The sequence below is a fragment of the Trichoplusia ni genome, chromosome 3, assembly GCF_003590095.1.
Source record: "Trichoplusia ni isolate ovarian cell line Hi5 chromosome 3, tn1, whole genome shotgun sequence".
Taxonomy (NCBI): Eukaryota; Metazoa; Arthropoda; class Insecta; order Lepidoptera; family Noctuidae; genus Trichoplusia; species Trichoplusia ni.
Window position 1 is genome coordinate 2399090 of NC_039480.1, and position 17276 is coordinate 2416365.

The 17276-nt window shown below is 36.2% G+C and overlaps 1 protein-coding gene and 1 long non-coding RNA gene across 5 annotated transcripts; both read left to right on the forward strand.

Moving 5' to 3' along the window:
* Window positions 1–687: 687 nt before the first annotated feature.
* Window positions 688–15953, forward strand: LOC113508858. 4 transcript variants are annotated; one of them, XM_026892008.1, is made up of 8 exons: window positions 688–972; window positions 1323–1513; window positions 10551–10742; window positions 11304–11408; window positions 11996–12210; window positions 12644–13205; window positions 13272–14366; window positions 15787–15953. In XM_026892008.1, the coding sequence occupies exons 2-8, from the start codon at window positions 1328–1330 to the stop codon at window positions 15880–15882; spliced, it is 2451 nt and encodes an 816-aa protein (XP_026747809.1). In that variant the 5' UTR covers window positions 688–972; window positions 1323–1327; the 3' UTR covers window positions 15883–15953. The 4 variants fall into 4 exon arrangements, with proteins under 4 accessions (XP_026747809.1, XP_026747807.1, XP_026747808.1 ...); XM_026892006.1 differs by having other exon boundaries at window positions 689–972; window positions 12644–14366; XM_026892007.1 differs by lacking the exon at window positions 688–972 and adding an exon at window positions 983–1131 and having other exon boundaries at window positions 12644–14366.
* On the forward strand, window positions 3832–5999 carry LOC113508862. Its single transcript, XR_003402050.1, has 3 exons — window positions 3832–4304; window positions 4396–4610; window positions 5066–5999. It is a non-coding gene; the product is annotated as an uncharacterized LOC113508862 (long non-coding RNA).
* Window positions 15954–17276: the final 1323 nt, after the last annotated feature.

Consider the following 17276-nt stretch of genomic DNA (forward strand, 5'->3'; position numbering starts at 1 on the left):
GGCGTTCAAATCGCAATTTGCCTAATTTTTTTTTAATTGATTGTTGAGTGGAAAAAGGCAAAGATCAAGTCCTGAGGAAGATGTGTGGACAGTTGTTGGGAATAAAGAGGAGGTAGAACTTCAGATTTAATCAAGAAGATTTGTCTGAAGTTCCAGTTTTAACTAACGAAACACAATTTACTAAACAAATTGGTTTGGCTAGACTTTTAAAAGAAATCTTAGACAAGTTAAGAATGAGAGAGTTAAAGTTTGTACTTCTTTAGAAAGGTTTTATCATCTTTCTTAAACGACAATCCTCCAGTGTAGTGTCTTGATGGGTGATGGTTTTCCAGTTCTTTGAGGATTAGAGTAACGCCTACTTTAAGCAATTCTGTCACGTTTTTAGAAGGACTCCCGAATTAAAGAACTTCATTCTTGTGTGGCGGGGGCTCTACAAACACTCATATCGTGGATCACATAAATGCTTGTCCTGTGAGTCCTTGTCCTTACTGGGTATGGCATCACCGGTGCCTTATTGTTTCTTTGTTGCTGCGAGCCCCGCCTGGATCTCGCTCTGGTCAACGTCTGGGAGATCCTCGTAATCTTCCAGCTTTTACGTTGATATTTCGAGTGTGTTCGGATGTGCAACGCCATTTTAATAATTTCGTCTTTATAATAATATAGGTCGGTGATCAAGGTATTAGGTGCTTCAGAGACTACGTGAAACACAATTTTTTCAATAATTTCTTTATTCATGATACATATTTTTCACAATCTGTTAAATTATCGATTTTACCTATTTTTGGAGCGACAACACTGGTACCGGGAAATAAACTGACAGCCAACACGGGAAAATAACCCCGTCAATAAAAATACAGTTTTGTTGTGTGTTTTTGTTATGCGCTGTGATTGTAAAAATACAGAATGAATACGTAAAATAAATGACTGCAATAATTAAGATGAGCTAAATAATTACTTTGAATATTCATTAAGGTGATATATACGAATTTTTGTAAAACATATCCTTAAAAAGCGAAAAATGTGAGAAATACTAATATTTACCTAAGGATGTTGGAGTTATAATCGCTTTTCTATATTTTGAACGAAATAGACCTTTTAAAATCATAAATTTAATTACAGTTACAAACCCAGGTGTGTCCTTAACACGGTTTTACTATATGATTATGATCTGAAACTTGAATTCATTCTAAAAATATTTACGCGCATTTTTATTATAAACCTTTTTGATCGGATTAATAATTACAACTAAAACTAATTTAGCTAGCCCAGTAACTATGTTTAACCGCTCAATTTTTATTTATAACTACCTGCTTTTCTTTAAGCGAAAATGGCGCGAGAATATCAAAAAACTTCAAGATCTGATGCGCCTGAAATTGAGAAAGTTTTTGAGTTTCGAAATAGAAAAAATCCCGGGAAATATTGCGCAGTATGTCTCCGAAGTGAAAGGGTACTGGTTGATAACACACAGTTTAAGAAGTTTATATCGGTGATCAATCTCGAACATAACTGGAAGGTGAGTAAAGATAGAAAATACTTTTAGAATTCATATAATACATTACTGAGGAGCTCGTGGCTAAGCTATAACCGCATAAGTGAATCGATCACAGGTTAAGCTACGCTTGACGCGGTTGGTCCGTAGATGGGTGACCATCTTTGTCATAGCGAGTTCCTCCGTGTTTCGGAAGGCACGTTAAATTGTGGGCCCCGGCTGTTATTCCTACATCTTTGACAGTCGTTACAGGTAGTCAGAAGCTTGAAAAAGTCTGACAGCCAGTCTAACCAAGGGGTATCGTGTTGCCCAGGTAACTGGGTTGAGGAGGTCAGATAGGCAGTCGCTCCTTGTAAAACACTGGTACTTAGCTGAAACCGGTTAGACTAGTAGCCGACCCCAACATAGTTGGGAAAAGGCTAATCCAATGATGATAATACATTACTGAACATTAGCTATAAGATTGACACAGAGCATACCCACAATATTAATTTACTTGTGACACCTGTTGACCCGTTGCCTGCGGGCCCAACCGCTACAGATCAAAAATGATCCCACATCAACATAAAATCAGGATAAAATGTCCACAACCTTCTTTGAGAGCCTGGCTGGACAGAGTATAGTTGAATAGTGAATTCATGTTTAGTGTTCTTAAAGTTTTCAGAGAGCCATCTTTGGCTAGTAGCTGGGCTAGTACTCTTTGGTCAAGAATGTTATATGTCTATTTAGAAAAATTAACTAACTTTAAGGAATTAATAAAAGTTGATGTGTCATTTTGCCTTAAAAACTCGATTTTAAATAAAATGTAATGTAAAACAGTAATAAAGATTACAAAATCAAATATTTAGCAGTCATCATCATCATCAGTCCATATTTGTCCACTGCTGGACAAAGGCCTCCCCAATTGCCCAATATATCACAAGTATTGGTACATAAAGTTCACCTCCATTTAAGTACCAAGTGTTATGAAATAATATATTCTCCATCTGCCATTGCGAAGCGATCACCTCATCTTAAACACATAAGTTTTCATGTAGCATTAAAAAAATAATTCTCTGCGAAAATTCTATATTTCAATATGTGATCTAGGCAGCTTAGCGCCAAGTCTTAATATATATTTCTGCAGATGAAAAATCACAATTTTCACAAAAAAAAAACCGACTTCAAATTAGTTTCATTATTGCGTTTTTTGTAAAACTTTGTAAGTGTCCTTGAACATTATTTTTTTTCGAAATAGTTTTCATAACCTTTGTAGTGAGTGCAGGCATGAATGTTGAGTGATGGCGTAAACAATGCTTAGATATGCTATAGCAACAATTGCGGTTAATCTGCTGTTATTTATTGAAGAGTTCCCCCGATTTCTACAAGATCCCATCATCAGATATTGAAATGGTGATAATGGGACCACAAGGGAAGCACAAGCTTTCAAATAAAAAAAGAATCATGAAAATCGGTTCACCCAATCGCAAGTTACGAGGTAACAAACATAAAAAAAGAAAAATACAGTCGAATTGAGAACCTCCTCCTTTTTTTGAAGTAGGTTAAAAAAGAAACATACTATATGCCGTATATTGCGATTTTATACTTTCACAACCATAATAATGTAGTGGTATACACTCTTGCTTGTTCTTAATGGTTGCCTCCACGACTTCTGGTATTCATCCCAAATAATAAAATAAAATTTTGTAAATAAAAAAATTATCACTTAATGATAAGCACAGCACTATTTAATTTTTGTCTATTGTTTTTCCATATTTACTCTATATTTTGTTTGATGTACTGGTTGAATAAAATAACTGTTTGAATTTCCATTTTGCATTCAGCATTGATACAAATAATTATTTGTTGGTCCGACCAATGTTTTGTTAACTATAAAAAAAGCAGTAAATCTCAGATACCTATTATAAATGTGAATGTAAATTTATTTATTAAGCTTTCACGCGAAAACCTGATTTCATGAATCTTTTTACATAATATATGATCTTTTTATACATAGAGTCAATCTCTAATATCTTAAGCTAGCTTTAGTTCCATTTAATTAAACGCCATTTTGTACGCCATCATAAGGCAAAATATGAGTTGATAATACTAATTATTCTAAGACCTATGCTTGTACCATGTTTTACAAAATAAATATTTTTAATCTTGTATCTTAACATAATTTTTTTTTTAAAAAACTTGTATCTTTATAACAACACGGACGAAGTCGCGCAACTTTCTTAGTTAACGTCACAAGATTAGCTGAGGAATTTACTATTATAATAAGCCAAATTCTGTGTTTCTAGGTAAATATGTCGTAAGAGTATATTAATTAATGTAGATAATTTTATTGTTCGTTTTGATTTTATATAAAGATAAGATATTGTTTGTTTATTTCATTTGAGATTATACAGCGTGGCGCTAAAATGGTGACATTAAATTAACACGTTTTCACGTACGTTATCACATTTAACGTTGTTATTTGCTGTTTTATTTGGCGGGACACGGAAGATAACATGACATCAAAGAAATTAGAATGAATAAGCAATACTTTAAAGGAAAGAGACAACGCGCGCCCTCACCACCGCGTCGCAGTGATATACAATTTTATGGCGCGGCCTCATGGAGTCGCTCGTCGCTCGTTTCCAGCGTCAAATGCGATCACATGACCCCATTTTAAATTTCCCGCGATCCCGCGAGCGACGAGCGATTCATGTGGCTACGCCTTTATTTAGCATTCTCAGTGCCACAGAATATATTATAATATACCCTCAAGGGCAGAATAACGACTCCATACAAATTTTACGAAAGAACAATGTACCCCCGATAAATACGCGTGAGTAAACCGTTACATCATTTAATAATAAAACTATTTTGTTTCTATTATATTCTATAGTTCTAATTTTTCTTATATTCTTGTTTTTTAGATTCCTAACGACAGTGTCGTTTGTCATTACTGTTGGTTATTATACAGTCAAGTAATACAACAAGTAGCTATGCGCCAACTGAATCAATAGCGCATCGAAATATTTGTGTTGTTTGCGGTCATTCGTTGTACCGTGTATGGTCTCACGCCTTAAATAGCAGTTCAGAAAAAGATTCTATCAGACGCGTGATAGAGCAACAGATTGCACCGCTACAGGTAAGCAAGATCTTACAATGATTTTATGTATCGCTAGTCGATGAATGAGCTATAATTAATTAATTACCATTCTTTATCTCGTCTCATTGGCCTTACTCTTTATTTATTAGAGAGCTGCCATGTTCCAAATTTTAAACTCAGCTTAAGAGATGGTAACTTGATGTTTTTAGAGGGTTTTATTTTTAAATGTAAAAAAATATTCGTTAAAACAGGTAGATTTATTTTGCTTGATTCAATTAATATTGTAACATAGAGAAATATTCAATTTAATGTGATTGGTGTGTCATGAAATATGGCTTAAGTTTAAAATTATTCATAACTTGTTAACATAATTTTGCATTCTGATTTAACAGTGAGATATGTAGTACGACTAATGTAATAGAATAACTTGTAAAATACCGTGTCTCTAGCAAATGAAGATTGATTGGATTTCTGATTGCATTTTTTTGTTACAGCTAAGATCAACAAGTAAGATCTGTCACCCATATTGGCAAAGCAGTTACCGTTCTGTTCAACTAAATTTGACCACACCATCATCATCATGTATGCATGAACCCTCAACGTCTGATGTATCAACACCATTGGATGTACACAGTGAGTCCTTTGTTGAAGAAATTCAGCCATTATTGCAGTTGGCAACACCTAGGACATCATCAACATTGCCAGCCCCACACGTCTCTATGATTGTCATTGAATTATTGGAATTTGGCCGGGCATCACACACTCAGGCTCGCTGCTTTTTCCCTAGCTGCCGTGAACTTGAAAGATTGAGTGTTCTGCCAATCAGATGAAGATTGTTTTCGGAGTATAAATATTGTGTGCCAGAAAACTGACGAATTTGTTCTCACCATTTAAAAGGAGCAACGACTGGCCAGAATTGTTGGAATCTGATCTTATCCACACATTTACATCACAACATATTTATGACTTCACAGAATTGAGACATCAGCCCTCTATTGACTTTGAAGATGTCCAAAATATGGATGACTACCTCGTGAATCGGTTTGATATGAGCAAGGAACACTTCAAAAAGATATTAGAAAAGATTCCACGGCTAGCGAGTATGCACAGATACTTAATGAAATTAAGAAATGATGACTCTGGAGATCATATAAGTCCCTTATTTCAAATCCCTAGAACAGCATTAGAAGGTCTAATGGCAAGAGCAAGAGAACTTTTACACCAACATTTTGTTCCGAGGCATTTATGTGAAATCTTTTAATACCTAATGGAGTTTCTTGCCGGTTCTACTCCATAAGAATGACCAGACTCATTATTGTTAAGTTTTAAAAGAGCCTTTAAATTGGTCTTTTTGAAATAAAAACTTATTTGGTGGCGCTGAAAATGAATGACAGTGGTAAAAAGAAATTAAACTATTCGAATACTGTATATTTTTTGTTTAATTTAATCTCTACCTAAATAACTTTTTTTCTAGATGCTCAATGTAAAAGAGGGTATCACAGTAAATATTTTGACATGAAACTACATAAAAAACGTGAGAATTTTCACTGTCCATGTCAAATTAATATTGAGCCAAAGTTGCTATGGACATCAGAATCTGACATTGTCCTTACCGGCCAGCGCCATCTATATTCCACCCACGAAAACTGGAGAGTAGAATTAGGCGGGAATATCAAATTACACAATGTATTTCGATATTTTGTAATGGATTTTATATGCACAAGTGCACTACGTTTGAAAAAAACATTTAATAAGCATAATATGGACAATACGAAATTGTATTTACGGTGGCAACATCATATAAACGCATACATTCATCTCTTTTACTCCGTTGTTGTCTCTCTTCCATCCTTCCGCCCGCCCACTTAATGTTCAGAACAAATTTGACAGACCCTGTTTGTAGTAGTGGGTCGTTGACGAAATTTAGACGGACGGAACGCAGCCGTTTTTCCGTCGTCGAAAACGGCTGCAAGAAACGGTTGTCGTTGCAACTGGTTAAGAGTCGAGGCGAAATGACGACGGGACGAAACTTGTCAATAAGTTACGGTTGCAGTTTCTTGCTACTCTTGACGAGTTCAGTTTCATAAAACAGTTTCGTTTTTTTATTAATTTAATAATGAAGAAATTATTATTTCCTGTTATTCTGATTACTGTTTTGTGAACGAATGAACTCGGAATTAAGGAGGACGTCGTCGTGAGTAGGACTAGTTTCGTAGTTCAATTTTTTTAATTTATTTTTTACTTACTTCAAAACAAAGGCATACGATTAATATCAATTAAAAAATTGCCAAAATGGGAGACAGTGGAATTATTTCAGTTCGACATTCACGACTATTTTGTTGGCCGCAACGAACAACGAATGAGACGATGATGACGCGACGAGTGCGCCGTCGACTGAGATGAGACTTGTCTGTGCAACGAAAACTGTTTAGCTTAAGTCGAGAAAACGGTTTCATCGTTCTAGATAATAAAACGGTTGTTCGTCGCGACGGCCACCGCTACCTGTATGTGTCCTTGACACTTGTTGCACAATTCACATCAGTGCGAGTAATAAACGTCAAATAGTTTTGTAAATGTTTTCTCGGAAAGGACGCTTACCTATTGTGTTATTTATTTGTTTTCGTGTAATAAGATTATAGTACAGCGATAAAGACGCCTTGTTTTGTTGGTTGTGTTAACTTAGTAAATCTGTGATCGCGATGGCAAATAAACAGCCGCTCTACTCATCATCTGAATATGCCGATATGATTCTAATTTACGGAGAATGTAATCAAAATGGCTCCCTTGCGTTAAGGACATATCGCGAGAGATATGGCGCTTCACGACAAATCCCTAACGATCCTCGGGTCATTTACAGAGCTGTTCTGCGCCTCCGCGAAAATCGGCCACTGGATCCTAGGTGCGAACGCCCTGAGCAAGGACTTTCACGAAAACAATGGAAACGATCTGAAAATGTGATAAAATACTTCAAAAAAAACCCCAATATGAGCCTCCGCCAGTGCGGTAAGAATTTCAAAGTGCATAGCATAACTATCAATAACATATTGAAGCGCCAAGACCTGCAGGCACGCGAGTTTAAGAGAGAACCTACACTGCTACCACGTGATAAAACTGATCGACTCAGTTATTGTCAGTGGCTAATGAGTAAAATTAAAGAAGACAGTGACTTCCTATCCCATATATGTTGGACTGATGAAAGCACGTTCACGAGTGTCGGCATGTGGAACCACCATAACATGAACTCGCGCGCTCCCGAGCCAGCGGACCAGTTCTCTTTAATCGTCTGGGGAGCCGTACACGGTGATGACGTCATCGGACCTGTTTTCATAGATGGAGGTTTGACCGGGAAAAAGTTTATTAATCTACTAAATGAAACGGTTTCGGAATACACAAACAATTTAAGCGTTGATCGATATCAACGGATGTGGTACCAATTAGATGGTTCATCCGTACACTCAGTTGTAAAAGCGAGGAAGTGGTTGAATAACACATTCGGTTCACAATGGATTGGTCGGTTTGGTCCGCGTAAGTGGCCGTCAAAATCACCAGACCTGAACCCGCTAAATTTTTTCTACTGGAAGTTCATCAAAGACGATGTTTACGCCGAGAAAGTTGACTCGGTTGAACAATTAAGAAGTAGAATTATAAATGCGTTTGAGAATTTGAGGACGATGGCGTCAGATGACGATTTATTTGCGAATGTGCGGGAAAAATTGGAACGCCGCGTAGCTGTTATTATTCGGCGGCGCGGGGACCGTTGCGGTGCTATTAAAAATGACTAATAGTGTATTAGTGATGACAATTATAACTTTATAACAATTATGTGAAGGTGATGTGATTAGTTTTTGTGTAAATAAGCTATCATATAACATAAAACAGCTATGCATTACCTGCTAAAACGGAGATGCTGTATGGCAGTTCAGGTTTAGTCAGTAAGAATCTGACACTACCTATTTCCCCCGAAGAAGTGGGGTGTACATGAGGATTCCCAAGCCCAGTCTAAAGAAAGAGGTAATTTCATGAGAGATTCTTGCTGAGCTGATGCCAATTTTTGTATAATTTTCCCAACTTTTTATACACTAATTTTTCTGTTCTGTTTATTTGACGTTCCGGTTGGTCCAGATGTTTGCAACTCAATTTTGAGATACTTCTCGATAAGCTAGCAGGCTGAAATTTTTATTGTAGCTTCAAACCCAATGACTGCAATTTACAACGATAAAAGTGGCTTTACCGATTTTGATAAGATTTGAATGGAGTGACATTTAAAAACTGGGGTATTTAGATTTTTTAAATCTATGAACTTTTTGTCAGTTCATTTGTGTACAGATTACTTTTGAAAATAAACCAATGGACAACATATAGGACCCTTTTTACACAATACATGATATAGACTACTAAATTATATATTATAGTTCAAAAGCAAAAGCACTTAGGAAGCGGTGACGGGTGGGCAAAACTGGGTGCTGTCAATGTAATTTGACCTTCAAAAAGTGCTACTTAGTAGCCTAATTTGAATAAATGACTTTTGATTTTGAATTACTTTAGCTGTTAAAATAAGCTATTAATTTATTTGCAAGGTTTGTTTTATGAACAGACAGAAGACCTGTATTTGTAAATAATTTTAAAGATAATTATTAATTAATAAAACAATGTAATCATAAAAATTTTACTAGTTTTAAGTTTTTCTTGCAATTGTTAATTTATAGCATCATCATTGGCCTAGCCTTTTCCCAACTATGTTGGGGTCGGCTACCAGTCCAACCGGTTTCAGCTAAGTACCAGTGTTTTACAAGGAGCGACTGCCTATCTGACCTCCTCAACCCAGTTACCTGGGCAACACGATACCCCTTGGTTAGACTGGCTGTCAGACTTTTTCAAGCTTCTGACTACCTGTAACGACTGTCAAAGATGTAGGAATAACAGCCGGGACCCAGAATTTAACGTGCCTTCCGAAACACGGAGGAACTCACTATGACAGAGATGGTCACCCATTTACGGACCAACCGCATCAAGCATAGCTTAACCTGTGATCGAATCACTTATCACGTATGTGGTTATAGCATAAAAATTATAATAAATAAGTACTTTTATAGACTAGGCAATTTTATAAAATATGTATCAGAATCTGAATATTTTTATTTGTAAAACTTTTGATATTTACATACATGTACCAAGTGTTATGAATAAAAATAAATTATATTATTACATTATAAGTTTCTCAGGCTCTACACTATCTGTGTACCAATTTTCATTACAATCAGTTCAGTAGTTTTTTCGTGAAAGCGAAACAGATAGACAGAGATACTTTCACATTTATAATATTAGTATGGATTACACCCAGACGCAGAACAGATGATCGTGCTCATCACAAACATTAGTCCTGGATGGAAATCAAACCCACAACCTGTGGTATAGCCGTCAGGATCACTAAACACTAGACCAACATTCTCGTTTATAGATATACTAGCAGTTGCCCGCGACTACGTCCGCGTGGTTAGAAGATATAAGTTATGACACCTTAGGTAACAATATCGCAATTTTCTGACTGAACCCTAATATTTTTGAAATAAATTATAGCCTATGTTCAGCGGAGATAATGTAGCTTCTCAACAGTGAAATATTTTTTCAAATCGGTCCTGTAGTTTCGAAGCCTAGTCGTGTCAAACAAACAAACAAATCTCTCGTCTTTATAATAATATCTATATAATAATCTACTAGCTGTTGCCCGCGACTTTGTTCGCGTGGTTAGAGATATAAGCTATGATTTATACCTGCCCTGTTTTTTCCACATTTTCCATTGTATCTTCGCTCCTATTAGCCGCAGCGTGATGGTATATTATATAGCCTTAAACCTTCCTTGATGAATGGTCTATTCAACACAAAAAGAATTTTTCAATTTGAACCAGTAGTTCCTGAGATTTGCGCGGCTTTATATATTAGTATAGATAATGTATTATATATTGAATATTTTCATTCCAGCTTTTCCAACCACCTTCAATATGCTACATATGCAGTCGCCAGGCCACCAAAGCTTATAGATTTTACTGCGCTGCCAAATTTGCCGCGTCCGTCAATCAGCTGTTTCTGCGTATCATGAGGCTAGATAAGACTGCACAGAAAGATGTCTTTCATAAAACACATTTTGAGAAACTGTTGAGACAGATGACTGCGGTATGTATAAACAATATTGATTTATTTATTAAGTATGTTGCAACCGGCTGTCATGGTATGGGCATGTTATGCGGAGGAATGAGAGTCATGTGGTGAGGAAGGTGTTGAGCATGGATGTGGATGGATATAGGGGAAGAGGACGACCAAGGAAACGATAAAGAGTGTTTCTTGTGAGATGACGTCAGATAGAAAGGTATGGAGGAAGATGACATGTTGCGCCGACCACAAATAAAATAATTGGGATAAGGGCAGGGGAATGATGATATATTTATTAACTGACTGTCCATGATCACGTTTTTTGCTATACAATTTGAATGATGACAATATTTTTTCTAGTGTCCTTCTTGTAGTTTAATGTATAATAATGGATACCTATTTAAATATTTCTCGCAAACCTAAATTTAATATATAGAATAACTTTTATAATCTTGGTTTTATTACATTTCTAATCTTCATCCTTCCAAAATTTTTGCGTGCTAGGGTCCATATTGGTCTGAAACTGGTTTATTTCGACCATCTTTATAACTTATGGAATGCAATAAAGTATTGGGTATATTTCAGGAAGACAAGATGACACAGCCCAGCATATGGGAGTTGGAACTCAAAGGCATCAGACAGCGGAGTAGCCTGACCAAGTCTACTACTATGATGGTTGACCATCAAGGCGTGAGTGTCCAATATTGACTCATTAAGAAATTCACTACATATTATAGAATGGAGTCAAACGCGCTGACTATATGTCCCTCGTCATCATCCTAGCCTTTTACCAACGATGTTGGGGTCAGCTTCCAGTCTAACCGGATTCAGCTAAGTGCCCGTGTTTTACAAAGAGCGACTGTCCCTCTGACCTCCTCATTAGTTGACCGGTTGTCAGACTTTCAAGCTTCTGACCTGTAATGGCTGTCAAAGATGTTTGAATAACAGCCGGGAACCACAATTTAACATTCCTTCCGAAACACGGAGGAACTCGTTATGACAAAGATGGTCACCCATCTACGGACCAACCGCGTAGGCGTAGCTTAACCTGTGATCGTTTCCCTTATGCAGTTATAACTTAGCCACGAGCTCCTCTTGGCTAAGCCTTTGATTCAAATGCTGGCTTAGCTTTAAATTTATGTTTCTTGGTGCCTTGATGCGTTGCCGAAGTGGTGTGTTATAAAGGCCAATAATTATTGCGTTAAAGGGAATTTTAGGTACTCATTTTTAATACATGCAAATTGAGAATTGCTTTAATCAAACTATGTGTCTTTCAGGTAAAAGTCAGCGACCAAGATAACGTAGATATAATTTACTTAGAACCCGATTGTGACCCTAATAAGTTCACAACAACCATCTTAGCAACACCCTTACAAGTACCAAAGGGCAGAACAAGGGGGCTACCGAAAAGATACCGGAATAAGAGAGGAGAGGGAAGTGCCACTCGTAGTGAAACAGTCGCCGATGAAAAGGACGAAGTTATAGAGATCAGGTAATGTTTCAACACGTTTCTATACACACACTTTTCTTGTTTGTTTGTCGTTCCGGTTGGATTTTTGTAACTCAATATTGAGGCACTTCCCGATAAGCTAGCAGGCTGAATTGTTCAGGGTAGCTTCAAACAATTACAATGCAATTTGAAACTATAAAAATTGACAAAATTTGATAAAATTTGACATAAAAAAAACGTGGTTATTTCGTTTTTTTTTAAATCTATTATGTTGGTTTGTGACCATTTTTTTACAACCATCTATTAATATGTAATTACATAGTATCCTTCCTTTTTTTATTATTAGTATTGTGTAAAATCTGTATTGTTTACTTATTGTTGATTTGTTTATTTCTTTGTATCTCATGAATCAATGTTTTACTAATATATCAATCTATTTATGCATAAAAGTACTAAAAAAATCCATCTTTCCCAGACCATCATTTCGCGACAAGATTGAATTCGTTTTGACAGACGATGAAGACGAAACAGACGTTAAATTGGAGACCATAGACTTGGACTGTGAAGACCCCAAGACCCCAAGTACCCCTGAAAGCCTTGTGGAGATCAAAGATGACGTCGAGAGCCCCCTACCGACCCCAAGTGACCCCAAACGAGCCCCAAGTGACCCCAAACCGACCCCAAGTGACCCCAAGCCAGCCCCAAACACACCAAACAAACTCCCAGCCCCAAAACTGGTCCCAATAGAGAAGCTACTCAGACCAGTCAAACGTACGGAACCACAATTCGTTTTACAACAGTTCATATTGAACCCTGCGGTCACTACGCATATTATAGACGGACATGGGCAGTTGGTATCCGATCATATTTTGTTGCCATCGTTAAATAATAATCAGATTTTACCGCCGGCAACCCAGCCATTGTTGACGATGTTGCCAGTCCCACAAGATCAAAATAGTTTGCCAGTGTTGCCAATGTCGCAAGAAAGTACTAATTTGCAGATGGTGCCTATATCTCAGAATAATGCTAACTTGCAAATGTTGCCACAGGAAAATAATAATTCGCAAATTATGAATTTTTCACAAGCTAATGGTAATTTGCAAATGTTGCCACAAGAAAATAATAATATGGCGATTTTCAAATTGACACAGGCTAATAATAATCTGCAAATGTTGCCAGGCGCCCAAGTGAATACCAATTTGTCGATGTTGCCAATTCAACAAGAGAATACCAATATGCAAATTATGAATTTTACTCAATCTAATGGTAATTTGACAATGTTGCCACAAGAGAATATTAACATGCCGATTATCAAATTGTCACAGGATAATAATAATTTGCAAGTGTTGCCAGTGTCTCAAATGAATACCAATTTTCAAATGTTGCAAATGACACAAGATAATAGCAATTTACAAATGTTGCCAGTGGCACAACCTAATTGCAATATGCAAGTGTTGCCAGTATCACCCGGCAATGCCAATATGCAAATGTTGCCAGTTTCACAAGCTAATACCAGTTTGCAAATGGCGCAGTTTGTAGCAGCCAATAATAACTTGCCATTGATGACTATCCCACAACAAGCCAATACAAATTTACAAATGTTGCCAGTATCACAAACGAATACCAATTTACAAATGATTTCAGTATCGCAAGCGAATACCAATTTACAAATGATATCAGTAACGCAAGCGAATACTAATTTAAAAATGACGCCAGTATCGCAAGCGAATACCAATTTAAAAATGACGCCAGTATCGCAACCGAATACCAAAACACAAATGATGCCAGTATCACAAGAGAAAACCAACGACAAGATACCAGCAAAAGTACACAATCGGCAACAAGAGAGACCGAATATACTAAACTTGCCAATACCGAAAGATATTAATATAAAGATATTGCCAAAAACAACGAAAAGGAAAAGCATTGATACGCAAACACAGAATAATAAAAGAAAATCGAATATACCAGAAAACGAGATATTGCCAATACCAATACCGCAAGAAAAAAGCAGTTTGACCATAGTGCCAATACCACCAATACCATCTAATAATGTTAAGGTATCGCCAGAGAGAAAAGACGGCGTCGATATGGCAACACAGTGCGATGGAAAAGTGTTGCCAGTTAAGCCACCACAGCCGCCAAACAGGACTATAGATTGGGAAGATCGAATACCAATGGATGTTATATCTTTTATGGTGAGTTTTTGTTTTAATATAAGCTAACTAGCTGTTGCCCGCGACTTCGTCCCCGTGGGTAGAAGATATAAGTTATGATTTATACTTGCCCTGTTTTTTTCACATTTTCAATTGTATCTTCGCTCCTATAAGTCGCAGCGTGACTGTTTATAGCCTTCCTCGATGAATGGTCTATTCAACATAAAAATAATTTTTCAATTTGTACCAGTAGTTCCTGAGATTAGCGCGTTCAAACAAACAAACTCTTCAGCTTTATATATTAGTATAGATATGTTTGCATATAAAGACACACCAAGATTGTTCACCTTTAGTTAACTACCTAAACATATGGAATAAAGATACTTCTTAAACATGAAAGAAAGGTTTTTAAACGCTTTTGCCATTTTTGAAACTAATGGTTGCTTGTGGTTTCGCCTGCTACAAATTGAAAATGATCCTACTTCAATATCACATCGAGATAAAAACTATCCTGTGTTAATCTTGCTTATAAACTATTTTATTTATTTATTTATTTAATAGTTCATGTACACAGATACACACACAGAGTACAGAAAAGAAGAAAGATAGAACACATAGTACATAGGCACAGCTTATTTCAACAGAAATTTCTTCCAGCAGGCCCGTTATGGGAGAGTTAGAATAAGAAGAGATGCAGATAGTGTGTAAAAAAACAAAAAAGAAAGAAGCTATAACTAAAAATAATTACTAACATTAACCTAAATACATATGTAATATATATATAAATAAATAAATATATATAAATACACTAAATACTATATGCGTCTATGATGATAAGGACAGATAATGTTCCTTCAACTTCCGTTTAAATAAAGCAACAGTTTGGCAGCTCCTCAGCTCAGGCGGCAAATTGTTCCATAACTATATTTATATGTGTAAAAAGTTTTGTCTAAATCCGTTGAGGTTACACGAAATTTCGTCTTATTAAATACTAGCTTTTCGCCCGCGTCGAGGTCGGTTATATCGCGTTTCCAAGAGAACTCTTCAGAAGTCCGGGTTAAAAACTATCCTATGTTCTTTCTCAAGCTCAACTCTAAGTCTGTGTCAAATTTAATTAAAATCAGTGAAACGTGAAAGCGTAAGGGACAGACAGACAGAGTTACTTTCGCATTTATAATATTAGTAGGGATTATTTTTGAAAGAATAACTAGCTTTCTTCCATAAGAATGACACTTTGTAACCGTGAAACTAGAGTCATTTGTATTGTATTGAAATGTTTTGAAAGTGCCTGGAAAACGGACTGTTTGAATTAAAAACTTTTGATAACGACTTATTCAAATAAGGCTACTAAGTAGCACTTTCTGAAGGTCAGGTTACATCGTAAAGCCCCCAGTTTCACCCTTCACCGCTTCCTAAGTGCTTTTGCTGCGAGTGATTGATGAGATTTTGTCTATCTTTACAGGAAACTACGGAACCAGCAAACGTTCCGATGACCATGACGAACAGCAGTATGAAGGTATACCAAAGAAGATCGCCATCAACCCGAAACGTTAACTAAGATATTATTAATAAACATTCTCATGTATAAAAAACTAGCTGTTGCCCGCGACTTCGTCCGCGTGGTTAGAAGATATAAGTTATTATTTATATCTGCCCTGTTTTTTCCACATTTTCCATTGTATCTTCGCTCCTATTAGTCGCAGCGTGATGGTATATAGCCTATAGCCTTCCTTGATGAATGGTCTATTCAACACAAAAATATTTTTTGAACCAGTAGTTCCTGAGATTAGCGCGTTCAAACAAACAAACTCTTCAGCTTTATATTTGTTAGTACAGATAAACCTTCATATATATAAAAATAAAAGATTACAAAATCTAAAAATCCACGTTCAAATGTCACTCCATTCGAATTTTATTAAATCGGGAAGTGACTCAAAATTGAATTACAAAATTCCAACCGGAACGACAAACAAACAAGAAAGTCAGTTTATAAAAACGTGGGAAAAAGAATTGCTGTTTGTTACTCTCGCTTTAAACTCGAGAACGGCTGAACCTATTTGGCTTATTATTATCTTGAAATATTCGTGTAAGTCCAGGGAAGGTTTAAACGGTGATAAAATATGGGAAAAGTTGTAAAACAAAATGTATTTTGCCTGACTGTAAGGCGAACGTTTTTGACAACTAGTAATAAATACTTGTAAATAATAACTCTTTAATAACGGTTTACTCACGCGTATGCATCGGGATCGCCCGACTAGTTTCGGACACAACCGGAGTCCTTAATCATGAGCTGAAATGACATCGTGAGATAAACTTAGAAAAGTGTTCATGAATATAGGTGACAGTTATCTATACTAATATTATTAAGAGGTATTTGTCTGTGAGTATAATGGTTAAGTTAACTCACGATTTGCTGAAACGATTTTGAAAATTGTGAATTAATAGACAGTTATTATACGTGAGGTGTTTCGTGTAACTAACGTCAATTTGCAAATTCAAAGTTTCATAAAATATTTTGGGCAATTAACAAGTGTTGCCAATTCCCCAAAATATTTTCAATTTGAAAATGTTACCAGTTTCACAAGGCATTTACATGGCAGAAGTTGCCAGATTCCCAAAGTAATGTCTGTTTGCTAATGTTGCTAGTTCCTCAAAATAACTCTAATTTTAACTGCGTAAACAACGATATTGTCATTCCGTAAGGTGTAAGCAAAGTTAAGATACAACTTAAGCCTGCAAACCATAAAATCGTTTTTATACATTAAGAGAAAATAGCCCTCACCAATTATAAAAATATGGCAATTTGTAATGGCAAAGATCATATCACTATTCAAGAAAATTATAATATTTATCTCGACTGAGCTTCTAGTCTAGTATTAAGTGACCCTGCCTGCTATAACGGAGGCCTTGGGTCCGATTCCCACCTAGAATGACATTTTTGTGATAAGCATA